The 27,604-nt window shown below is 36.6% G+C and overlaps 1 protein-coding gene across 12 annotated transcripts; it reads right to left on the bottom strand.

The window, feature by feature from the left end:
* Window positions 1–498: 498 nt before the first annotated feature.
* Window positions 499–27,604, bottom strand: dtna (dystrobrevin, alpha). 12 transcript variants are annotated; one of them, XM_030160844.1, is made up of 23 exons: window positions 27,381–27,604; window positions 23,278–23,345; window positions 22,966–23,046; window positions 22,255–22,468; window positions 21,018–21,103; window positions 20,373–20,527; window positions 20,155–20,260; window positions 19,503–19,669; window positions 19,168–19,292; window positions 18,575–18,583; window positions 16,403–16,486; window positions 12,880–12,975; window positions 9,438–9,519; window positions 9,031–9,125; window positions 7,411–7,524; window positions 7,099–7,195; window positions 6,079–6,102; window positions 5,272–5,431; window positions 5,094–5,183; window positions 2,620–2,719; window positions 2,004–2,121; window positions 1,864–1,898; window positions 499–1,742 (listed from the first exon to the last, which is right to left on the bottom strand). In XM_030160844.1, the coding sequence occupies exons 2-22, from the start codon at window positions 23,342–23,344 to the stop codon at window positions 1,881–1,883; spliced, it is 2,088 nt and encodes a 695-aa protein (XP_030016704.1). In that variant the 5' UTR covers window position 23,345; window positions 27,381–27,604; the 3' UTR covers window positions 499–1,742; window positions 1,864–1,880. The 12 variants fall into 12 exon arrangements, with proteins under 12 accessions (XP_030016704.1, XP_030016699.1, XP_030016700.1 ...); XM_030160839.1 differs by lacking the exon at window positions 27,381–27,604 and adding an exon at window positions 25,794–25,990; XM_030160840.1 differs by lacking the exon at window positions 27,381–27,604 and adding an exon at window positions 25,794–25,990 and having other exon boundaries at window positions 6,079–6,099.

The raw sequence follows: 27,604 nt of genomic DNA, 5'->3' as shown, positions 1-27,604 counted from the left end.
CCTCCTTTTTAACACTAGGGCGCAGTCATGTACTTGATAAAAACCAGAGACAAATGTGACGTATTCTACCATCAATTGAGGAGATACATCATTACTGAAGATGCTCATCGTTGTTAAATAAGGAAAATAAGGATATTTTGGGAAAATAGCAGTGGCCAATTTGTGTTAATATTGCAAAGGTGGTGTATGCTGTCATAAATGATGTTTTTACTGTTATTACAGACAACAATATTACAGATAATAATAATGTAGTAATCATTCTAATACTGCTTAGAGTAAGATTCTCCTTCCTAACATTCACGACTGTGACTTTCAGTGCTGGATGGCTGCTTTTATGTTACCTCAAATGGAGGGTCTATGTGATGAATTATAGACAATAGGTTGAGGGCAGCCAACAGTGCATTTATGACAGATAATAAATGTGCACTGCCAAACCAAGCCAATTGAAGTGTACTGTTCTGGAATGGAAAAGGAAGAGAAAAGAGTTCATAGGCAAAATTGTGATATTGTGTCAACACTTTATTATGCATCACCACCATGCAAAATCACTGCTATGAACTTGCTCAAAAATCAAACTAGATATATTTCACACATTTATGATTTTAGATTGGCTTGCCACTTTCCCCAAAGTGACTGAGTTAAGTTTTGCGCACACTCAGAAAATACATCAAGAGTGTGAGTATTCTGTATGTTGGTGTGCAAATCACACAGGCATTTGTGTGATATTACTGATGCTAACAAATGAAACAACAGCAAATAATCTATGATCAAACCATAATTTATAAACCATAATAAGCACAATTTTCTCAATGCCCTCACTGGTTGTAAACTCTTTAATTTGAGCACTTTGAGAAATTTCACACAGTATGACCTCAAGACACTCATCTTCAACCAAGTCAGCAATACCTTTAATTTAGTTGACCTCTTATATGCTGACAGTATCCATAATTTTTTACCAAATCCACCTGCTTGACAGTATCACATCATCAGATTAACCAAGTTTAGTCTTACTCGTACAGTAAAGGAAAGTAGCATTGGTGCAGAACAGGTGTGTTTTGCTAATAGCTACATACTGCATTGACAGTTTGAATGAGCTCTTTTGAGAGATTATCCACCCAGCTAAGGCAGAGTGCTTATAACTAATGTATCAAATAAAAGAAACGTGTCTGATCAACAGCAGTAGGCCAGCTCCAAAGTCAAAAACAATACAAAACCACTCAGTAGCAACAGTAAGAAATCTATGGAATAGTGGTAAAATCTGTTCATAATAACCAGACAAGAGTTATACAGTTACAAAATATTGCAAATATTGAATCTATAACTTTTCCTTCAGTGTAATCTCAGGGTTATATCATAATTCAGATGACAAACAAACATTTAAACCTGGTTTACAGTATTCAGAAAACATGTGAATTTAAAAGTAATCAGGTTTGCCAACCTGTACCAACAGTATTGTTGTACATGTGCTAGACAACTCATATAAAAAGGATAAAAATTAAAAAATAATTCCCCAAATCATGTGATTTTTATGGCACCTGTGGTATAATAGACAGCTCAGTAATTAATCTCTTTACATCAGCTCACAGTATTACCTTAAATATGTGGTTGGTTAAAAAATATATCTTTACATAAATGTTTTCTATGGTTGGATTTAGCAAGTTCTTCATGTCATCGTTGCTTTTGTCGTTCCAGTGTCGTCACGTCCAGTGTCTTCTACTATTGTTGCTTTTCATATTGCTCACCTGTTACAAATACACAAACTATTATTCACACTGCATCATTTACAATGAGGTGAAATAGTAGTGATATGCTTATTATTGGCATAATTTTGTATTATTTTCTTCTTTTACCACACATACTTACCGGCTGGACAAACACGATCACTGCTGCATCGTTACCTGTACAGTATGAACATTGGTAAAACACATACACTAAGTTGGAGCAGGTACTGACAAGGGGCAATTTCATAATTTAACATCTTCTTTACTTAACTTTGTACTCACCATGCACGATTTGTCTGGTTCCTGCCTGTGCTTCATTAGCTCCTCCAACTTGAGTTCGTCTTCCAGCTGCTGCTCCAGATTGTTCTCATAACTCTCCTCATCTGCAGTGCTGGCAGTTCTGTAAAAGACAGAGGCAGTTCAACACAAAACAAAAGACGCAGGGTGTACCTGACAACGGAAGGTACTGTAAATGACACTAAAGACTGCCATTTTCTTTGTAAGTGACATAAAATCCCTTATAAACAATAACAGAGACTGCATAATGTGCTGAACAATCTGGTACGTTGGAACCAACTCTGTACATACAGTATCTGTATAAAACAAAAAAGCCCAAGAGGGAAAGTTGGCAAGAGATGAAGCAGTAAACTGTGCCGGAGCAGTTTCTGAAGTTAAACAGTACATGGACAATGGGCTAATTAGGAGATTTAAACATGGATGAGGCTGTTTTTCCTGCTTTAACATTGTGCTTTCTTAAGATGTTTTGTGTGAAATTCAGTCGACTGTTATACCAGACATTGTGCAAATTCCCAATATGTATATCTGTTCTTCCACACATTCCGTGTTCTTTTGGTTACCCGGGCTAGTTCCATTGTATTCTCTTTTTCTGGCAGGTTACCTTGTTTTATAATTGAAGAAAGGATCAGAAGAAGTTGCAGCAAACAGGTCACTGCGTCCGAAGTCTGAATCCACAATGCTGTCAGTCTCACTTCCACCCTCTGTGGAACAATTAAATATTAACTAATGAATAAAAATTCTGAAAGAACAGAGTTTTCATAAGGTTTTCAGGGAGCTGAGGCACACACACGGGAGCTTACATCGACAGGGATGGACCGTATATCCGTCATATATCAGTACACTGAAAAAATCAAAATACCAAGTGTATTTTTCTCATTTCTAGTCAAAATATCTCATCACATTTAAAATAAGACATAATCACCTAAAGAGTAACTTTTCAGTGAGATATAAGGACTTATTTTTGGACAACAGATCTTAATCCAAGAAATCTTACTAAAATAATTTTCACTTGTTCCATTGGCAGATTTTTTTGCTTGAATTAAGCAAAAAAATCTTGAATCAGGCAAAAAAAATCTGCCAATGGAACAAATGAAAATTATCTTGGTAAGATTTCATGGAATAAGATTTTCAAGATCTATTGTCGAAAAATAAGTGCTTATATCTCACTGAAAAGTTACTCTTTAGGTGATTATGTCTTATTTTAAGTGTGATGAGATATTTTGACTAGAAATGAGAAAAATACACTTGGTAAGATTTAGATTTTTGAAGTGTATCTGCCCTGTTGACTGCCATTGGCACTGATCTGCCTTGGCGGAGGTCTGTGCTTTTCAGCCACAGTAAAACCACAAATCACCTCCAGTTTCTGCATGATTTGTGTTGTCAATAGCTGCTGTACAGATCTGCTTGGAATCGTCCAAACAGGTCAGAACTATCACAGTTTAGTCTGATCAACGCCCTCACTCACATTAGGATCTACTAATGACAAGCTTAGCAAACATAATAACATCACAAAATCACATAAAAATGTTACACCTCCATTAGCTTCATAATCAAGCTCATCCATGTAGAAGAAATGCTCTGATTTCAGCATCAAACTCCACTGTTTTCATTTAAAGCCATGTCCAGTGGTGAAAACATCAACAGTGCTTCCAGCTTTAACCTCCTAAGACCCAGTTATGGGTTTTCTGTCCACATTTGTGGACAAGAGTGTCACAACTTTATACAAAAAAAAAGAAAAGAAAACCGTCCACCACAAAGGACATTCCATAAAAATTTTAAAAACTGCATCTGAAAAAACTGTTGCATCATGATGTTTCCAACATAGGCACTTATTTAATAAAAAACAAAAAAAGCTTGTATTTTGCTGACATTTCTTGGGTCTTAGGAGGTTAAACACTTTGTCACTTTCTTGGACTCCAAAATGTGTTTCTTAGTGGTTCTCATCCCATCCTGTCACTTTCTGATGCTTTGGCTTTAGTTTCCATCACCATGGGAGACCAGCAGAGTGACTCACTACTCCCTCTAGTGGTCTAGGGGGGAGGCAACCTGTGGCTCTGGGACCACATTTGGCTCTTGGGCCCTTTTCAAGTGGCTCAATGTGGCTTATCAAAAAATATATGGAAATGTATAACACTTTTTAAAAAATATATATATATATTTTTTTTACACATTTTGTTAGTGTCGCAACCATAAAGTCATTCTGAATTAAAAAGTAGTCCTTATAGTAGTAAAAGTAGACTGTTTTATTTTCTGACAATGAATATATTCATCTGCTTACTCCATTTGCTTTTTATACCAATCAATTTTTGCTGCATAAACAAAATAACGACAATTCTCAGTTTTCTTTAGTGTAGTTCTGTAATTTCTTTGTAGTTCTGTAAATTTAATGCACAGAAACTTTGATTTATCCTTGACATATTCCATACAAACTAATCCTAAATGGTCACCCCTTTGAGGTAAAACATAGGGATATCTTTTGGTTTCAGGCATTTTTTTTTTTTAATTTCAGTTCTAAAATGGCTCTTTAGACAGTAAAGATTGCCGACCCATGCCCCAGACCATCAATATGAACATGTTTAGTTCACATCTCTACAGTCAAATACATCAGCATCTTTAGCATTACTTCAGAACTCTTTATTCTACACACACTAGTGATATTTTTAAGCTATTTTTTTTTTTCAGAAAGTAGAAATCCTACATATAGCCTCTTTTAAAATTAATTTAAAATTAAAATTTCCTGGCGCAAATTGACAGAATAAGCTTTGGCAACACCATCTGCTATCAGATATATTTTTATTTTAAACCTCAGTATTTGTTTCACATCATTCTGGGCAATAATTATAACCATATCTACTAGCTAGAGTAGATGATAAAAAACAATATGCAAAAAGCTTAAAACAAAATCTTCTAAAGTAGGCCTCTGGGGACCAACTCCACTCATTAAATCTGGGGAAAGTCCTTTAGTTTTGATCCTCTGCTCATTGATTTTCCTTCGCTGGAGCCTAAAATGGCATGTGTACAGTGCCTAAGCCCCTGGATAAAAGAAGCTTTTATTTATCTGTTGTTCAGTTTTACCTGAATTTAGTTCTTTAACCAGTGATGACATTGTGTTGGTGATGGAGTCAGCAGCAATGAGTAAGTCATTTCTCAAATTTCTCCTTGGACCTTTGAAAAAAGAGCAGAGATGTGAGATTGGATAGAGTTTTCAGTCATTCCGCTGATGTAATTGGACACAAAATGAGTGTTGAAGTACCCTGAGCAAAGGCCTCCTGAACATCCCCTCCCACGCCCATGAGTGAGTCCTGAGGTGTGTGAGTAGGGGTCGTGCCGGCAGAGTCCGAGTGGATTGGTGTGGGGATTGGCCGGCTGATGGTGTGGCTGGGAGAAGAGCGTGGAGAGCCGGGACCCTGAGTCTGTAACACACCCAGGCAGTACAGGCATTAACTAGAGCCATTATAACGCCAGAGGTGACTAATAATGTAAAATAATGTTCATTTTCCAGTGTTCCAAACGTATTCAGTCCCACAAACAACTCAAAGCCAGTCCAGCGGAATCATTTTTAACATCGACTGAGAACACAGATCACAAAAACTATAAAAATAGCAAATATTGCACACATGCTAGACATGTACGGTATGCAGAGTTATTAAGCTGTATTCATTTTCATGTAAGTATTTTTCAAAGGCTCAACATGCTGTTAAGGAGACATTTTATTTAGAGCCGAAGAGTTATTTCAATTATTCCCACAGACCACACCACATTTTTACTGTCTGGTGATCACCATGCATCTTCAGAATTTAGACAACTTGATGGATTGCAGATCATTATTTTTCTTAAACAAGTAAGAACTTTTAAAAACCATTAATCAAAAAATGCAATGTCGCCAAACATAAAACATTCATGATTTTTATTTCTGCTAAGGAACTGACATTTTCTAAATACTATATTTTCACCAGACAAAAATGCATTCTTTTTGTTATCAAATGCATGCAATATGTTTGGATGTTAAGAGTCTAATTAAGTGTCTAGTTTTAGATTTTTCCATAGTTTTCACACTTACAGCTTGTTTCCTTTCCTCTTCCTGCTGAAAAATAATATTTTACGGCTTATGAAACATCAACCATATTGTATTGAGTATTTATAAAAAATCCAACCTTATTTCCCTCTGGAAGTGACAAGCATGTGGCTTTCTCATGAAAGTTTAATGGATTACCATTGATCCTTTTAGGCTAATTAGATTGATATCCTTGCCACTTAAGCCAGTATAGTAAGCAGTTTATGTGGGCTTTGAAGAACTCCTGTTTCGTTGACTGCAGGAGATATTCTCGCACCAAAGGTTATCCGTCTTAGTGAGGGGTGGACGTGCTGTCTTGTAAGGTGTGATGGAGCATAATCCAAGGCTCAGTGTCCTGTACTTAACTCATCTGTCCAGACTCTTGTCTAACAGCATGAGACTGCTTCAGTTAACATGGCTAATCAGCGGCACACTGCATCTTACATGTATTTAAAAGGAAAACATTCATGTATAAAAGGGGATTCTTTCCTAAACCAGCCCATCATTTCTTTGCTTTTTAGATGGAATCAAAGCAGAATTATATCTGGCTGTTAATTAACAACTGAATAAAATTTCACAAATTCTTATTTTTTTTTCTAATGTTTTTACAAAAAATTAATCTACATTTTTCTATTTATTGAAATGAGAAAAACACAAATTTCCTATTTTTAATATGTAATATGTGCAGTCTATTTGTGAGAGATGGTCGCAATGACCAAGGAAATCAAAACTGTTTAATATGTGTGCCCTCTTATGGACATATCGAGTATTTTCTCACTTGTTTCCTCGTTTGCAAAGTGCAGAGTTTGCTTTACTCTAGCAGGAGTGATCACTCACAGCTGGGAAAAAAATGTGATACAATGAAAATTCATTATCTGACCATATTGCTTACCAGCTGCTGTAAATAAAAAAACTTGGAATAGGTTCTAAAATAAATTTGAAACAGAATTACTGTTACCTACAGAAACATTGAAACTGTATTTAACTAACAAGTAGTCAGAGAAATGAAAGGCATGTCTCGTGTACCTTGAGAAGCATCATTAGTTGCTCCAGCTGCACCATGAGTTCCCTGCGACTCTCCTGCAGAGTAGACATTCTTTGTTCAAGCTCATCTTTGCGTTGCCTAACAGAAGGAACAAGTTGTTCACTGTGATGACACAATAACGTCAAGGAAAAAAACACATGCACATCTGCATTCTCTGATGTACGCTGTTCATTTGCCTTGGAAAAAAAAAAAAACAGAACAAGCAGGCAACAAAATGTTTATTCCAGCAGCTTTAGCACAAATGTCTTTCAGAATCACGATACCGTGCAGTGGTTCAAGGTAAGCGGGTTTACCTGAGAAGTCGCAGCTCAGCCAGCAGAGTGGGGTTCTGCTGACCCCGGTCAGGCGGTGGCTGGGACGCCTCCTCATGCTGAAGACGTAGCCGCTGGATTTCCTGCAGGATTTCTCTGTGACAGGTGTAAACGCATGATAATGAGACTAAATTCTAATAGAATACACACCTTCTTTGCACCTCGATGACTTCTAATGCTCCTTTGGCTCTGATTATATCAGTTTAATTGTGCTTGGAATAGTCTTCTTAACTATCTTTTATTTATTATCTATCTGTTTTATTATTTTATACAGTTTGTTTTCTGTGTGTAAAATGTGCTGTGTTCCTGCCTGCTCTCAACCCCATCACCAGAATAAAATGTTGTCATTCATAAAAACCATGTATACAGATGCGAAAAAAAATTATTAGGCCACCCTTATTTTCTTCAATTTCTTGTTCATTAATGGCTGATACAACTAAAGGTACATTTGTTTGGACAAATATAATAATAACAACAACAAAAATAGCTCATAAGAGTTTAATTTCAGAGCTGATATCTAGCCATTTTCCGTCTTTTCTTGATAATAACCAAAATCACATAAGTGCTTACATCAATATCTATGGCATTGTACTGACAAAAACAGTGCTTTTAGGCATTCCATGTTTTCTTTTCTGTCTGTTTTAGTCACATGATACACACAGGAATTAGTACTTGATTGCATAACCATTGTTTTTGATGACTTTTGATGGTCTCATAATTTTTTCTGTGACTGTATATATAATATCCACTTCTTTGAACCAAAAATATGCTTCACATCAGCATTTCCCAATACCTGTACTGTAGATCCACAAATAACTGAAATTATGTCCATCTTTATAATTACATTTATGGTTCAGATGCTGACAGTGACTGAGGAAGTAGGGGAAAAACAGGACTTAGTTTAATACAGAAAATAGTCAGGAAAGATGTGAGAAAAAATTACTCACAGTGCATTAAGTAACATTTAAACCACACCACAGTTATTTTCTAACAACATCCAAAGTGCTCTTTTTGCTTCTAAAAATAGATTTGGTGTGATTTTACCATCCTACACCTACCGTCTGCCCATTGAGGTAAAAGCAATGACAAATCATGTTGAGATTACACATATCTGTGGTTTCAACAAATGCATATTTTTTGTCTGGTGACTGGGTTGTTGCTTTGTTTTCTTTAATATAACACCCTTTTTATAGACCTACTGTACATATGGACTAAGGACAACACATTTTTGATACAGTTTGTCTGTGTGTTTTTGAGTGATTGAATCTCTTCAATTTTGAGGTTGCAGGTTTAACAAAAGGAGTGGATATTGGGACTGATTTTGCATTTTTTGTTATTATCAGTGCAAGATAGGGCCATTGATAATATTGGGTGACTGTGGGAGGTTACCCTTTCATTTCAGATACTAAATCTAACTATCAACTAAACTACTACAACAAGAAATAATTGTAATTTCTAATAATAAAAGTCAGAAATGCGCTTTACGATCAATGCATCTTTTGTGAAATGGGGTTTAAAACATTTTTATAAATGTGAGCATGGAGTGGAACTGAAAGGAGTCAAACAGAAAAGCAAAGTATGGCAGAGGTAGTCATCCCGAACCTGTTTTTGCTCTCGAGCTCAGCAATGAGCTGCCTCTGCTGTTTGTTGGCATCCAGAGAGCAGGGGAGGTCTGTGGGGACCCTCTGCTGTTGAGCCTGTTGGTGAAACCAAGCAGGAAACATCACGTGAACGGGCTGATGTCATCCACTAGCTTATCTCATATCTCACACGGGAACAAAACAGTCAGGTCACCAGCCATCCATCAAGACAACTGGTTTACTGGTCTGGTTACAAATGATCATCACCTGTAAATCCCTTCTTCATCTTGACAATAAAAAGCACCGCAACCCCCAGTGGTAGAGATAAACGTTAAAACCCCCCTCTCATCGAGGATATATTTTTGGCACTAGACACAGATGAAAGATGTCATGATAGTGAGTGCAATAAAAGTCGTATATATATCTTACCGCAGCATCAGCAGCCAGTCTAGCAGCATAACGGGCGATGAGACTATGCTCTTCGTCTTGATGGTTACTGCTCTCCAGCAAACTGATTATGAAGAAAATACAGACTGGAGTCAAAAACTGACAAATTTAATACACAAATAACGCATACAATATTCAGAGAGAATGAAAAAATCAGATTAGTCTTTGGTAGTTAAGCTTTATGTTGTACTTCGACAGCAGGGCCCCTTTAGTCATGCTAAGCTTTTTAAGCAAAACCACAAAACCAGGAGAGACGTTTCCTTATTATATGTATAAATGCAGATATGAAGAGGTATTTAAAAGCCAGTATGATTTCTTATACAGCAAAATATATGGTATTTGCACACACACATACAGGAGATGTAATCACATAGGAGAGAATATATGAAAATATAATGCTAATATAATGCAGTTAGTAACCATTATATGTAGCATTGCAACCACCATTACAACACAAACACAAGCATATTAGTGCACACATTCAGAAAAACACTATTTTTGAGGCAAATTTATAAAAAACTGAATAGTTTATATTATGCATACATAACATAAATTTACCAAAACAGATCAAACTGATTTTACAGATTGGAAATGTGTTGGGTAATCCTGGGATAATTTTGAATTTGTGGTAATAAATTAAAAATAATTACACTGCCCATCCAAGAAAAGTCACATATATAATATTTCATTTTTACCACCTGTGGCTTTGACTGCAGGACGCAGAGGAATAATTTATGACACATGATGCTTATGCAATATAACATTTATTTCTGTCCATAATTGCATCCATCTTTTTGCTAATATCTTGTATTGATGATGTGAAAGTCAGATGGCTGTGTAAAGTCTTCTCCATCACATCCAAAACATTCTCAGTGGGATTCAGGTCTGGACTCTGAAGAACATGATCTGTTATGTTCCTGAACCACTCTTTCATAAGTTGATCCTGATGAATCTGTGTATTGTCATCTTGGAATATGTCTGTGTCATCAGGGAATAAAAAATCCACTGATGTTCAGACCTGGTTATTTAGGTTCATCTGACCTCATTTTATGGATGTAACGTTACTGAACCTAGACCTGATCAACTGAATAAGCCCTGGATCATAAGACTGCCCCTACAGGTTTGTAATACAGACATTAGGCATGATGGGTAATAACTTCATCTGCCTAAAGTCTCTTCTCACCCTGATGCATCCATGACTCTGGAACATGGTCAGTCTGGACTCATCAGACCACATGACCTTTTTCCATTAAAACACAGTCTAATGATGATTGTTTAAGACATGAGAAGCTACTCACTGCATCAGTTACAGAACTTATTTTCACCTGATACATATTGATCACTGCAGTCATTCTCCAGTTGAATTATATTGCCTATTTTGTTCAGTTAAATACAGGTGTTTTTTTTTTTTTTTTATTTCATTTGGCTGGGCAGTGTATGTAATAAATCAGTGACAACATATTCTGAGAGTGACAACTGTTATTAAAGTAAAAAAAGAGGCTGGCTAATAGGTGATTTTTAAGTCTTACATGATAATGATGATTTACAATGGGAAGAAACTGTTAGCTGATTAATCTGATATCAACCCCAGGAAGAACTGTTGGATATTAAGGGTTAATGATATTGAATACATTTGGTCTGGTTAGTGCGCTTACTGTTGCTTTCATACTGCAAGTCTGGGCTGTTACCATCTTCATGTTCTGCTTCACAGCTGCGTGTCTGACATTGATATGTTGTTAACTTGGTTCATTTTCCATTTATATTTCTTCTTCTTTTGTTTTTCATGACAACAGGCATCTTATGATTATGTCCAAAAGGTACAATTATCCAAAAAGTGTTTTTCACATTGTAAAAAAAAAAAGAAGTAAACTATGGTTTATTTTATCTGGACCAAGATCATCTCTTTAAGCTGGACTAAAGTCAGGCTGTTTGGTCTGTATCGTGTTCTGGGGGAGGTTTCACACCTGCAGATTTGGTTCAGATTGAACTAGAAAGTGAACAAGTGTAGAATATACAAGGTAGGTGACAAAACACTGTGACTATATTAGAACCTAGATAACTACTGGACTGAACGCCCAAGTCAAAGCAAGTCATAAAACAAAAACTAACTATGAAACTAACCGTAAAACAAAAGGTGATTCTAGGTGTGGTGTTTCAATCTAAACTCAGTTAACACAACAAAGTCAATAATTCCAGTTTGCAATACAATAATGGCAGAAATATGAAAGGAAAAAAATCATATTTAAAATAGAAAAAAAAATGATTTGGAACATTTTACAGCAGAATGACTATTTTAAATATTTACTAAATTAAGGTTTTGAATGCAAAACTTTTACTTATAGTGGAGTATTTCCACAGTTTGGCATTAGTATTTTCCCTTGAAGTAAATATTCTGACAGCTTTTTCTAACTATGTGTGTATAATAGTATAAATATCTTGAAAATAAATTGTTATTTATAAACACAGGAGAAAATCTGGCATTCTTGGTCACAGTTCTATTAATATAGTATGTGTAGTATATATACAGTGGCGGAAAAAATTATTAGACCACCCCTTGTTTTCTTCAATTTCTTGTTCATTTTAATGCCTGGTCCATTTGTTTGGACAAATACAATGATACCAACAAAAATAGCTCATAAGAGTTTAATTTCAGAGCTGATATCTAGCCATCTTCCATGTTTTCTTGATAATAACCAAAATCACTTAAGTTCTTACATCAATATTTATGGGATTGTACTGCCAAAAACAGCGCTTTTACACATTCCATGTTTTCTTTTGTCTGTTTTAGTCACATGCTAGACACAGGAGTTAGTACTTGATTGCATAACCATTGTTTTTGATGAGTTTTGATGGCTTAATAATTTTTACACAACTGTGTGTGTACATATATATATACATATATATATATATATATATATATATATATATATATATATATATATATATATATATATATATATATATATATATATATATATATATATATTTAGTAATAAATTGGAAGTGAATGTAAAACAATAGGTGATTCTAGGCGTGGTTGTTCAATCTAAACTCTTTATCTTCCCCAAAAATCAGTAATTCCAGTTGTATTGGTCTTGGATTGCAATTGCTCAATCAGTTAAAATTAGTTTCAGTTTATAAGTGTAAGTTTTAAACGTATATTGTATGCTGTTCTCTTGTTAAAACAATGTTTTAGGATACCATCTGAATACAATTAGTATGAAATACCTGCTCTTGTTGAATAGAAATAGTGTTTTCACAGACATATTAAAGGTTCAAAAACTCTGTGAGAGCATGCAGAGTTAAATAGGAGTGAAACACATTCAGATTAGGGTTAGGTTAGGAGGAAGGATTACAAGGTGGCCATTCAGCAGAGCACATGGTTTCCACTGGTGCTGGCACACACAGCAGCACACCAACTAACCATGTTTTGGGGTTGTTTTGGAGTAGGTTCACATAGAGGCCAATCAGAACATGTTCGTCAGCAAGTCTATCAGCAACATCGAGGTTGTAGTGTAACCTGGAACAGTGCAGGGTTTCACAGAAAAATAAAAACATTACATTACACAGGTGACACCGGAGGGAGGAAGGATGAGAGGGGGTAGGAAGCCGAGAAAGAAAAGGAGCAAACACAACAAAGGAGGGTTGAGAGGAATGGCTGAAAAGGAGCCCTTCATGGGTGACTAGAGAGAAACAAGGCCATATTATGTTTGGGAGAGACACCGCTGATGAAAGCTAGGAGCACGATTAAGGGCATGCTCAGCAAAAAAGACAAGCTGCATGCAGTGTTTATATTTTACAAGCATTAATCACTCAGTACTCTGCTATTACAATTATTCACAGGCATTATTCTTAAAACTATCTACAGTCTTTTAACTACAGCTATCATTTTCTCGTACCATAATAGAGGGTCGCTCAAAATAAAACTTCATTATATAAAAACCACACAATGTATTCATTCTTCAGACGTCTATTGCAAGGGGTCGCTCAATCAAAACAATAATAAAAGACGTAGTAAATGAAGTCATGAAGTAGCACGGGATCATGGGAGTTGTTGTTTTTACCATTGGTGCAGATAAAATCTGGCGCAGCTCTGCAGAAATTATGTTTACAGATGAGGTAATGTCTTAAAGTTGTATTCACATATCGTTTGGTGACATATTCACATTGTGTCATGTTGTTGTAATGAAACAACTGCAAGTAAAGTTAAATGTCAACATTAATAAATTGGGTATGACACAACTGACAACAATAAAATCATAATATTGCTGGATATATTATATTAAAAGATAAATATAACACAATAGCCTAGATGTTATTAGATATTTAAATTGTGAAAACATTACTTATTATAGTTTACGCTTTTTCAGTACAAGCTTATTTAGTCTAAATTCTGAAGCACAAAGCATGCACTCAATTTACATAAACAAAATAAGTTCACATACAAGTAAGGTAATTCAGCAAAGCAGAACATTTGAAGTTTTACTGAGAAGTTATGAGAAAATACTTTATATTAATCTCTTACATAGTCATACATGTTGACATCAGTGGTCCATCTGCTACATATGTCAATTATCAATTCAGAGTGAGTAATACTCAGACAGTAAGACTTTTGTACATTGTCACCAGTGTTTCTGCAGAAGCCCAATCATGTCTGGGAAAATTATCACTTTTATTAAGCTTTCTGGTTTTTTGTTTTTTTAGCAACTAAATTGTATAACAGACTAAGGGCTGCTAAACTGCATTAGGGGGATTATAAACTTGAGTCTTATTTTATTTTATTTTATTTTATTTTTCATACAATGGAATAAAAGTCAAGTTCTTACAGTCAGCAGTCAGGTTACATAGCTTTTTGGGGAAAACTAAAACTTAATCACTAAAGAACCCATACATGTTTCTTTACTTTAAGTTAGAAATTTTGAATGAATGAATGAATAAATGAATAAATGAAAGAATGAATTTATTTTTGGTTTACATTAATCCAAAAATAAATTCATTCATTCATTCAAAATTTCTAACTTACATTATTATTTCCTTTTTATGAAATTTCATGCTTTTACATCTCAGATGTAAATATGGTACTTTTAATGTCACTGTATCTTTGTACCTCTGCTAGGAGGTAATGTCATCACTTTGCTTTGTGTGTTTGCGCACGTGCGTGCATGTTTGTTTGTTTGTTAGCAAGATAACCCAAAAAGTTATGGACGGATTTTCATGAAATTTTCAGGAAATGTTGATTCTGGTACAAGGAAGAAATGATTACATTTTGGTGGTGATCGGGGGGGGGGGGGGGGGGGGGGGGGACCTCTGTCTTGGCAGAGGTCTGCGCTCTCCGAGTGCTTTTCTTGTTTTGTTGTATTTTTTTTATTTTTTTTTTATTTTTTTACAAGTTTTCATCCCATTAGTTTACAAGAAAATTCTCCTCCTTACACTCAATTCTCTTTAAAAGCTCACTTGGATTAGTAAGAAAATGCACAACACTGAAAACAGGGCACATGAAAAGTTGAATTTTGGATAACAACACTACAAACATAGGATCTAGAAAAGTTCTTCAGACAAATATGTATCAACATATACATTAGCAGCCGACATATGAATCCAAAAGCATAATTTATAAAGCAGAACACACAGACAGGGATCATTTCACACCACAATGACTAGTTTTATTTTTCATACTTTCAGTTCATTTTGCTAAAATATTTACTAAATTAAGGTTTGAATGCAAACTTTAACTTACAGTGGAATATTCCACAGTTAGGCATTGGTATTTTCACTTAAAAAAGTATTCTGACAGCTTTTCCATCTCTGTGTGTATTAGAGTATAAATATCTTGAAAGTAAAAAAAATGTAAATAAATACAGGGGAAAAAATCAGGTACTCTCAGTCACAGTTCTAAAAATATGTGCCTCCGGAGCACACCAAATCACATGACTCTCACTTCTTGTCCTGTTCACATGCTTTGACGTGCACATCAAGAACCACCTAAAGGCTGTCATTCAGCCGACACACATCATCTGTATATTTTGCATAAACCTGTTACAAACGGGAGTTGTGTCCCATGAGGAAGACACACATACTTTTTTTTTTCATCAAAAAAATGCATAAAAAGTTCAACAGCTTTTTAGTAAAAATCAGATTCTTTTATTCACCAAAAAAACAACAAAAATAACAAAAAAACCCAAAACCTTAGTCCAGTTTCACCTGTTTATGTGAAATTTAGGTTTGTTTTTTTTTTTCCCTAACATACCTTTTCATATTGATGTGAATTCATACTATTAAACTGCAACAACTGCAGACAGGACTGAAAATAACACTCAGAGCTGCTTATATTACAAACTGGCAGTTAGGGTTTCCCATTTTTATGTGAATGAAACGATTGTAATAGACCCTTCAAGCAAATAGTCAATGATCTTTATGATGTATGCTCCATCTAGTGCCTTTCAAATAGTCCTTTACGTATAACTCTGCAAACTCTGCCATAAGAAAACTGGTAGGTTAATAGTTTCTTTGGTACCGTAAGCGCTCTAGTTTATGCCCTGTGATTATTTTCTATCTACATTAGTTCACACATGCATTTCATCTTCAAAGACATTCTCCTGAGCACACACCTATGTCACTTACCCTCTCCCTTTCAACAGATGTGGAGCAGCCCCAGTCAAGGGCTTTCTTTGCTCAACATTATTCTTGCTGAAAGGCAAGCTATTTACATTCAGTAGAAGAAAGCACAAAGAAAAAGAAACAACACAAGTGTTCACAACGCTCATACACACACATACACACAAACACACACACACACGAAGATGCACACAAACTTTAGGAAATAAAGGCTAGAAAATAGAGACATTGTGGTTCACAGAGTCTACAGGGCACAGGGTCTTTAGGGAGTATGGAGAGCTGAAAAGATCTGCTTTAAAATCCAGGACATCCATTGTTTTGGTTGTACTCACTTTTTGGTGGAGTAAGGGTTCCCTGATGTAGGCATGGAGTGGGAGAATGAGTATTCATTGGTGATATTCACTGGTCTTGGTGGCCTATACCGGGAAAAAAAATACTGTTTTAATGCTAAACTGAACTTTTGTTACCTTACTTTTGATCTTTCAATTACACTGATCAGTAGTGATTTGCTACAGGGAAGATGTACGTGATTTGACTAAATCAGGAAAGCAGATTCCAATTTTGAGACCAGAATTTTTCACGAGCAGCATAGATAGTAATGTCAGGATTTTAAGTCATGCACAAGTCAATATCTAAAGATTAGCAACATCTCCTGCTCCATATATTCTAAGACATCAATGTCAAACATGCAGCCCGCCAAAGGGTCCAACCCAGCCCCTGGGATGAATTTGCGAAATGCAAAAATTACACTGAAGATATTAACAATCAAGGATGTCAAAATCATTTCAGTCTAAAGTGGATCAGAACCAGTAAAATACTATCATAATAACCTATAAATAATGAAAACAGTAAATTTGTCTCTTTGTTTTAGTGTAAAAAAAAGTAAAATTACACAAAAATATTGACATTTACAGACTAGCCTGAATAACCTGAAATGTCTTAAGAGAAGTATGTGGAATTTTAATAATATTCTCCCTGTTATTTCATGTTTTGTGTATTTGTAGATCCACTGGGATCTCTAAGTTGTGATTCACATGTATAATTGATAAACTAAGGTGTAACATTGTTAACACTGCACTTATTTTACTAAAGAATTTTCAGGTTGTTCATATCTGTTCATGCTATGTTCAAATACAATTCATAGATGTAAACATTTTCGTTATGGAATTTACTTTTTTCACTCAAAAGTTTTTATCCTATTATTTATATTATTTTACTGGTCCGGTCCACTTTATATCATATTAGGCTGAATGTGGCCCCTGAACTAAAATGAGTTTGACACCGCTGTTCTAAGAGATCAAAATACAGGTGGCTTTCACCAGCTGAAAGATCAAATTTTGTGCAATCCAAAGAAATGCAAGGCTAAAAGCTGGAATTTTCACTGCATCCCAGATTTGAGAACTCATTGGTGGTCCCATATTCCCCTCAAAACTCTTCTTACTAGATTTAACAGTTTGGGATTAATTTGTGCAAAAAGGGCGAGGTTTTCTGGGAACTTAAGAGTCACAAAATATGATTAACTAGTTGAGGGCATGTTGACGTTTGCAGAGTGTCAGTAAAAACTTACTTCCTCCACTCAGTTTTGGAGATGTAAGTGATGCACATTGTAAACGATTTCATCATCAAATTTCTGAAATGGAAACCAGGTACCAAGGAGCTTCAACCCAAATATGATGATGCAAGAGCAAGTGTCTGAAACATTTATGAACCATTTAGAGCCAAACGGACGGGCTCTGCTACTTAGGTTAATTCTTAAAAATGCTTCCTGTTGCTCCATGTCAACCTGTAGTCATAGTCTCTTGTCATTTAAATCTTTTTTTCCTATATATTTTTTTATTCGTTTTCTCCTATTTTGTGTTTATTGCTTTTCTCATTTTGTAAATAGTGAGTTGTTTCTTCTTGTCCATAACATTTCCTTATATTGTTGACTTTGTGTTAACCTGCATATGACAAATAAACAAATTCTGAGTTTATTTGTGTTGATGTTCATATCTATACCAGTAGATTTGACCCATTAAGCACATATCATCTACTGATTGTCAATACACGATAAAAGGCACTGCCACAAAATTTTAAAATAGTTTTTTTTTGTGTTTAACATGTTCACATAACTTAAAATCCCGAGGTTCTGGAAAAATTCTAATGTCAAATTTGCAATCAGCGATCCCAATTTAGTCAAGATGTTTTTTCCTCCAGTAGCAGACAAAAGTTGTTTTTTTTTGTCCAGTGTTACCATTCTAGTATGATCCAGCGAGCATTTACAATAGTACATTATTAGTTACTGTATATATGGTATAGTCACTAATGAAAACATGCAAACATTGATGATATGGATGTATAAATCACAGATCACATTAAGAGCACAACAGTCACTGTCAATACACTATGGGGGGGATGGGAATAGATGGTACTATATGATTAGCACAATAAGTACAAGGGATTCCAGTCTAGTAAAATTAACAAAGACACCTATGGTTAAAAGTTAAATAACAAATCTCACTCACCATGTATCTCTATTTTCAGGAAAGTAAAGAACAAAGACAGGAATGAAAAAGCTTTTAATATCACAACAGCCAACACTGCGACAATTATACTTTATCAGTACAAGAAAAAAATCATTTATGTTATATTTGCCAGGGCAATAAAGGAACTATACAAGAGCTCAGGTAGGAAGTATGTCAAATGTCCACAATGGGGTATATCATTTAAATTATTATAAATGTAAAAGACCCTTCATGAATGACTGTTCCTAGTATGTGTGTATGAATATTAGCACATTCAATTGCACCTATTGTGTAGGTCTTTGTGTGCTTATTTATAAGACATTACCCGCAGCACTCACAGCAGTCAAGTCAAGGAAAATGTAGCTGTAAATTACAATCATTCCCAAGGCTATAATTAAGCCTTATTGATCAGCTGCCTGAAGTGACTGACTCAAATCACTTTAGACTTCAGCATCAGCAACAGTCTGAGGGCTAATATCAAACATATCTGAAATAGAAATTAATGCCACTGAAAATAACCAGGTTGTCCATCAGTGCACTGCGTAAGTGGGCTCTCTTGGATCTGTATTTAAAAAGGCAGAAGGTTTACTTACACAATATGAGCTAGGTTGAGAGGTTTGTCTGGCATTTCAGGAAACATGGGGTGAAGAGGTTCTCTGCTGGATGCACAGCTCAGTGACTTACTGAGGGCATGGGATAACTTCTTAGCAGGGGATTTCTGGTAGAATTGCAAGAGGGAGGTGTCATTTTTCAGCAAATAAAAGGTAATTTTTGTTTGAAAACAGGTTGCATCATCAATGTGTGTGCACCAGGGACCCAGTATCCATACATTATGATGTTGCAGCACAGCAAAAATAGCCACAATGACTGGTCCAGTGCAGACACACCTCCCTCAGCCCGCCCCTTTCCTCCCCGCTCCTTCTCTTACCCATGACGTATACTCCTTCATTTGGTGCTGGTTGCTATGGGAACCGCTGGCATGCCCCCTCCAGAAGCAGTCCTGACAGAGCTGGTAATTATGACATTGCTGGCAGCGGTAGCGGAAGCCCATCATACTCTCAGTATGGCAGTAGGAGCACTCGACCGGGTGAAAGACTGCAGGGAGGAAAGGAGGGGTCAGACACACATGCACACAAACAGATGCGACTGTAAACCCAGGGTCTTTTTTTTCACATTGCAGTCAGGAGAGGATTAATTTCCACTAATTTGAGGACAGATGTGTGGGGTTATCAAATCTGTTTTGACTGCAATCATTTCTAAAATTCTAACCCAATATGCACTGACCATGGCTGTATACATAAGCATGTGACTGTTTCCTCCTGCTCACATGGAGGTGGCTAGTGTTGTTAAGTGCATCACAAATGCGCACAAACACACACAGTCATGCACAGTGTGTAAAGTCCCTATGGGTCATCTTTGCTGGAGGTGTGTGATTGTGTGTGTTTCTGCTTGCACTTGTGGTGCACTGATTGTATGTGTGTGTGTGTGTGGTGACTCAGGATTATGATGCAAAGCTGAACTTTACATCCTCCCAGCCTGCAAGCTTTCCCCATTTATAAATGTTCTGCACAACGTTGTACCGTTCTCCACATTGGCGAGCCGATGCATGAGTGGCAACCACACCAGACACTGAGGGGGCGGGTCTGACATCAACGTATCGAGGAATGTGTTGAGAGAGACCTTTTTCTGTGCATAGGAAGGAAAAAAAAAAGACCCAACGCGTCACAGGTAAAACAATCACAGGGAGGCGTTCTTCATTTAGAGGTGTTATTAGAATGTGTGGTTAATGAACCCTCACCTGCTGTGGAAAGCAGGTTCTTGCAGCTTGTTCGGAGTAACCGAAAGACGGCCCCTCAAAAACAGCCATGGGTAATTTAAGAACCTCCCTCAGAAACTGGTCAAACTGTGAGTACACCATTATTCCAGCAGAGTCAGATATCTGTGAAAAAATATCTGTGAACAAAGCAGGGAGACATAACAAATGAACTAATTGTCAGTTGCCACCACAGTCGACTAATTACAGTATAACACAATACAATTATCCCACTTGTGAAAACAAATCAAACTAAAGCAGTTATTCACATCCATTGTTGTAATATACGTGCAGCATAGCCCTCTTTTTGCTCTTCTCAGGCTTTGCAAAGATTTTGTAGATTATATAACAACCCCTATGCTTTAAGATAATGAATGATGGTTTCTCCCAGCCATGAAGAGCCGGGACAGAACTGTTTTCTTTCAGGAATACCAGCCGAAGCAGATGCAGATCATGGAAAATAAATAAATAAGCAAATAAATAAAATACAATGCAAAGCAGTACATTACTTAGACTAGAGCTGTATGAACTTCACAAATACAATTAGCTGATTTATTACAGATAAAATGGGTGATTTGCATTCCATTTTTCACAATTAAAAGTAAAACAAAGATTTGCTGTGTTGCTTACATCTTAATTTGTCCAGAATTTTCCCTCCACAGATGGTTGCTAGGGTCATCTTCACAACAAAGACAGATATCTTGCCATGGCCCTCCCTAAAGAGAAGCAAATGCATTTTACATTATGGCCACAGATCCTTTTAACCCATAAAGACCCAGTGCTACTTTTATGACAGTTCCCAGATGAATTTTTCTCTTCATTTAACCTTTCCTAAGGGGTTTATCACCATTTATTATATATTATCCCCTGTATTGTGCATATTTTCAGTGAAAATCAGGTTTTTTTTCCTATATTTAATTTACGGATCATGTAGATGTTCATATTAGCGCTATTTAAAAAAAACTGAAGAAAAAGTGACTTTTTCAGCAAAATATATCATTAACTGAAGATAAACCAAGTGTTTCCATCCACTGTCATTTATTAAACTCCATGGGTTTTACTGGTGAATCAGTGTTGTAGAAGATGTGTTGATGTGTTTCCACGTTCACTATGGAGCCTCTGAACATCCAAATGGGTCATATCTGATGACCATGAAAGGATGACAAATTGTATTTTAGACCAATTATTTACATGTATTGATAGGATTAGTGGATCAACAGGTATTAAACATTTTATATCAGTAGATGATTTTGGTCCATGGTGGATGTTTGGGTCGTTATGGGTTAAGGATATGTGGTTCTTAGGAGAGCAATGCTACAAACATACTGTATGTAGAAAGAATATGATGCGTTGCACTAAATTAAACTACCAACAATACATAAAGTAGCTCAAAATTGCTGAACCTTTAACATGTAAAGTCGTAAAACAGATAATACATGCAACGCAGCAGGATAAAGAATTCAAAATCATATATAATAGTAAGTTGGAGTAACGTATTTTTCCCTCTTCTCTCATAAACATATTAGATCAGTAGATGCATTTGGTCCACGGTGGATGTTTCAGTCTTTATGGGTTAAAGTAGAGCTCTCAGACTGACTCTGCAGCTAAAACTAATGGATTCAACTGTTTTTCTTACTGCTAAAGGCAAACTTAAATGGCAGCGATCATCATCTTTAAAAAATATTTACCTTGGCTTGAAATATGTACTTGGCATATGTGTTGTGTGAGATTTTCATGTTAAACAGTCTGTATTTTTATTCTGCATTAACACCTCAGAGTCACATTTCACACTACATTAGTTCATGTCAAAACCTCAGACGAGAAAGTACACAACCAGCCGCCGACTGTCATGTGACGTGTTACTCACGGGTCATAGGCTGCCAGCAGGAAGTTGAGTAGCAGGCTGATGCACTGGTCCACATTGATCTGATGGGTGGTGGGCATACGCTTGTTCAGCTGGTAGAAGATGGTGGACAGTACCACTTCCAGCCGAGCCACAGTGAGCTCAGCGTTGAGGTCCATGGCATTGAGGCCATTCTCTCGGAAAGCCTCAATCACATTCCAAATGTCAACCAAATGCACTGGAAAGCAAACAGGGAAAACAGAAAATTAACTCTTGAATGAGGAAAATATAGAGGAGTGTACAGTTGCAAAAAAAATTATTAGACCACCCTTGTTTTCTTGAAATTCTTGTTCATTTTAATGCCTGGTTCAACTAAAGGTACATTCGTTTGGACAAGTATAATGATAACAACCAAAACAGCTCATAAGAGTTTAATTTAATTTAATTTAATTCAATTTAATTTAATTTAATTTCAGAGCTGATATCTACCAATTTTTCATGGTTTTCTTGATAATAACCACAATCACTTAAGTTCTTACATCATTAGCTATGACATTGTACTGCCAAAAACAGTGCTTTTAGGCATTCCATGTTTTCTTTTCTGTCTGTTTTAGTCACATGATACACACAGGAGTTAGTACTTGATTGCATAACCATTGTTTTTGATGACTTTTGATGGTGTTATATTTTTTTCCGTGACTATATAGAGCTACAAGAGCCCTGCAGCATACTCACAGTTACATTTCTTCTGCACGAATCTCAGTTTACAGGCTGTTCTGTATGTCGATAATCGTATGGAATCCAAATCTTGAGCCCCTGACAACACAATTTAGAAATGGTTATAATCGTATAATAGAAAAAAAAAATACAAACAATACAAAAAAGTCACAGAAAATACAGAAAATCTGGTCTTTTTTAATCTTAATCTTTAATTTTTCCCAGTGACTGCTCCAGAAATGTGTCTGGGAGCCGTTCAGTCGCCTGGATGGTGCTTTGGTCTGAACAGTGCGGACCAGATCGTGCTGAGACGTGGCCCTGAGCACTTACTCATCTCGACAAACAGTTGCCTTCTATCTGCCATGTTGTCACTGCTCCGCCTGCAGTCTTCAATCATTCTGATAAAGAGGAGAGAAAGTAATGTCAGCACTTAGCATTTCACCTTAAGACAAAGTTGTATCACTGAACTCTGCAATTTCTACATTTACATGCCCACTAATATTCCAAATATGACCAAATAGACAATGTAAACATTGCACTCTGATTGGATATTTGTAAGTAATCTTTCTGAATAGAGCATTTTCCAATTAAAATATATGGGATATACCAATACAATGTGGGGTGGAAGCACATTATTGATACTGGGCATATGGCAAATGTGCTGCAAATGGGGTTTCCAGCATCTTTCTTGTTTCTTTCTCTGTGTATTGTACACAAACCAAACAGTCAACAGTTTGTAAGGCCTGGGTTGACATGCATCTCTAAAACAATGGAAAAGATTGAAGGAGAAGGAAAGACAAACAAGTACTTTAAAACTTCATGACAGATTAGGATATCAACAGGTCTCAGATATGTGCAAATATCGCAGGGCCGACATTTTTATGAAGGTAGTTGAAGGGATGAAGAGAAAAGCTGTATTTACAGTCATACAAGTCCCTATTTTAATTCAGCAAATCAAGTTGGCTCCAGCTACTCTTATATACTTTGACGTGATAAATGAAATGTTTGGGCATCATTAGTCAGAGTATCCACGGCTGCATGTAAGCACAAATACTAGTGAAACATTCATTTTCATTAGTCACGTAAACACCTTATTAGGAATCATTTTTTTCTTTTTAGAATAGGCATAAAAAACAACTGTTTACATAGCTAAACTATTTTCATTACATTACTCTTAAGGTCTCTTTATAAAGGGGTCCAAATTACAGTTTTGTTTAATAGCCTTTGTGTGACTTTAGTTTGTTCTTATTATGTTTTATTGTGCTTTCACTTTGCCAAGTCCAATATAAAGTCATGCTCAGAATCATACATACCAACGTAATCTGTCTCGAACAGTAATTTTCCTTTTCACTCATTATATAAAACATCTATTACTTGTCTTGCCCATAATGTTTGATAAGCTGATGATGGCTTTTTCTTTAAATCAGGAGAGTGAAAAGAAACACCAGATTTGTGGGCTTACAATTAAAAGTAACTCGATTGAGCTTTGATTTTACATTAACGACAAGAAAACTGCTAAAGTCCTCTTTAGCATAGACACTGTGTAAGAAGCAGAGGGGACAGTTGGGGTCCACCGCTCATGTTTTGAACTTGAGCCCACTAGTGGGGTAATACCACCCTGGTTTTTCCTCATACTGATTTCCTTTCTTCTGTATTTTGGAAGTACATGAGCAAATTAAATGTAACATGCTACAATACTTATCACACATGCACAAGGGGGTGCTGAAAAACTTAAGTAAGACAAGGACAAGACTTTCAAAGGGGTAGAGCAGGAGAGAGAATGCTCACACCATGCCTCACTGCACACTGTCCAAGGCAATCTAATACACCTAGTCATGTGGTTTGTTGCCATGGCAGCAAAGATCCTAGTCGCTCAGTTCGTAAAAACATAATGACCCCACCACCACCACCACCCACCCATGCAGTCTACACCAACCACTGCAGACAGGCAAAGTTTGTAGAGAAAAAAGTTTTTCTTTTAAAGTAAATATGTTTTATGAGATAACCCTCAGTGGAAAGGACTGTGGCACTTCTTGGACGAGTGGCTAGGAAAAATTTTTCTGCAAGACAATCACTCCGGCATAGTTTGACAGCAATTTGTAGACACAAATATTACACTGCAGAGACTGGTGATGAGGACATTAGTATTCACTTAGTGTTTAAAAAAAACATCCTCTAATCCAGGCAAATGACTGAAATTTAGCTGAAGAGAGAAAAGTTTTAAGAGGGTAAAAAGTAAACTTGGAATTACAGAAACAACACTGTATGGCACCATAGGGAATAACCTCACAGAATAAAGGAAAAACAGAAGAAATGTTATTACTGACTGCTCCTTATCCTGACAAAACAGAAGAGAACATCCACATAGGATTTAGGATTATGTGAAATTGAAGGTTTACGTTATTTGCAATGACTTTGTGCACAGTCGTAAAGTCTTTTGGCAAATGATAACACTATCATTATCTGAGGTCTAATGCAGTGGTGAATGAGCCTATAACACAACAGTAAACAGCAGCGTTAAATGTGTATACGGCACTGTGAGGCCACTGCCAGCAGCCAGTGGTCTAATGTTATCTTTAACTTAATGGATATACAAGCCCATTCATCATTTGTAGAGTGAATGAATATATAAGTGTAAAAATAAACACGTTTTCATAGATTAACACTGATATCCTCTCTGTATCACAAAGAAACGCATCCTGAGTGTCAGATATGTGACCTTCTGCAGACTGTTTTCAGTCTCAGAAATAACTGAGACTGACACAATCTTTTGCCAGAGCAGATATTAAACCAGTGCAGGCACTGCAAATTCTATGACGTTAAAGGAAACAAGAGGACCGACATACCTTTCATAAAGCACCATATTTGTATTCCTTCCCCTAGCCTTGGATGAGTTATTGCAAATCCAAATCCTCCTACTTGAAACAGTTGTATCCAACACAAACTCTGTTCTAACAAGGAAACATCACAACAAAAGACGTCCAAATGGACAAGGCAGAGTGAAGATATCTGAAATTAGAAACTGTTAGCTAGGATACAGCCTGTGCTGCCTCTATCTTTAACTACAAATGAGAAGGCCCCACATTCTTGTACAGCTTTACTGGCTCTCTAGTTGCAGACCCCAAACCTCATTCCTGGCATGTGCCCAGCAAACATCACTTTCACTCTGTGGCACGATCATGCTGGCAGCATTAGAAAATAACTGTCTTTAAAAACAGTAAATCATCATATACTTCTAATATAGTTGAGGATTGATAGCGAAAGTCCTGCCAAAATCAAACCAAGGGTCTGAACTGCTCTAACTCACTCTGTCGGACTTCTGCAGGCCAAATATTCAAGTACATTTTAGGTATGCGGGGAAGAAACAGCCTTATTAGTCAGTTATTTATATTATCAGTCTATTTGTGTAGCAGCTTAATAAAACACAGAGGACAGTGTGGATAATGTATGTCCTCCTTGATGTGCTTGGAACAGACTGTCATGCAATATTTCCAAACACAAGCACTTACTTGAATTACAGTGCAATCTGTGTTTGGCTGGCCCTGTACAGTACATCGCAGCTGTTACCACTGATTGGCCAAAGTTATTTTTACATCACAGGACTATAAACTACACCGGCATGTGAATCCCATCCCCTGACAGGAATAAAAAAGTTGTCCCACTGAGTTGAGGTTAATCAGTTTAAGCTCGGCGATGCCAGAGATGCGGTAAATTTTCAGTGGGTATAGAAAAACACTTCTGTCTTCCTGTCGTGTACCAGCCAGTGATGTCTGCTGGAGGGCCTTCTGCTCTGTGCCGCCTGCTGATCACCATGGTTTCAGCTACAAAAAGGCCAAAACTTTGGGACTCTGATGTTAAATGGGAGTACAGCTACAAATTTACAACTGCCGGTGTTGTGATTTAGTGTATGACAGTAAAAAAGTCAACTCTGAAGAGACAATATAAGTGCAAAAACAAGGAAAAAGCTTTTAGTGGTGAAATAGAAAATATAGGTAAAATGGTAGCCTATCCTGTGTTTTCTTTACAGCATGGACTGACATTTACATTTAACCACATGCTTGGAAAAAACCATGTGAGGCACACACAGAATCACCTCTTGGACATAAGACAAATCAAATTCCAACACATACAGTAAATCCTGACATAGGCACCTTTTCCATGCCCTGCTCAGACATCACCTGTCACTCCAGAGACACCTGTATGGACGGAGACAAAGCTCTCACTGTTACACAAATATGTGCCCGCATACACCAGCTTCTATCTTTTTTTTTTTTTTTTTTTTTTAATCCTTACCCATGCCTGATTTTTTTTTTTTAATCGTTGCAACTTGATCGGGAAACTCATTTTACGAGAGTGACAAAGTAGGTTAAGGTCGCTCCTCTGCTGCTTGCCAGTCTCCAGCAGCTGCAGCAGCGCACTTGCACAAGACTTACCAGAATTTATTTCGAGGCATGTCATGCAACATCACTGTTTTCCATCCAGGAATCCGACAGCTGGTCGTGTCCTGCGGTGCGATCAGGGTTTCTTTGGTGTAGGGTGCTGCATCACTGCACGTATAGCGGCCGTTCTTGTGCCGCTCTCCTGCAAGGCTTGTGTTGTGGAAATTTTCGGGTAGCGCACTGGCTGAGCAGAACACAAGCACAATTTGCCTCCAGTA

This window comes from Sphaeramia orbicularis, chromosome 17 (assembly GCF_902148855.1).
Source record: "Sphaeramia orbicularis chromosome 17, fSphaOr1.1, whole genome shotgun sequence".
Taxonomy (NCBI): domain Eukaryota; kingdom Metazoa; phylum Chordata; class Actinopteri; order Kurtiformes; family Apogonidae; genus Sphaeramia; species Sphaeramia orbicularis.
The sequence above is the reverse complement of the archived record's forward strand: the minus strand, read 5'-3'. Positions and strand labels throughout refer to the sequence as shown.

Excerpts from the sequence above, each read along its gene's own strand:
- dtna (XM_030160839.1), bottom strand. Across the intron at positions 20,261-20,372 it reads GAACCTGCTTTCCACAGCAG|AAAAAGGTCTCTCTCAACAC; the intron begins GTGAGGGTTCAT and ends TCCTATGCACAG. Across the intron at positions 7,196-7,410 it reads GCTGAGCTGCGACTTCTCAG|GCAACGCAAAGATGAGCTTG; the intron begins GTAAACCCGCTT and ends TCCTTCTGTTAG.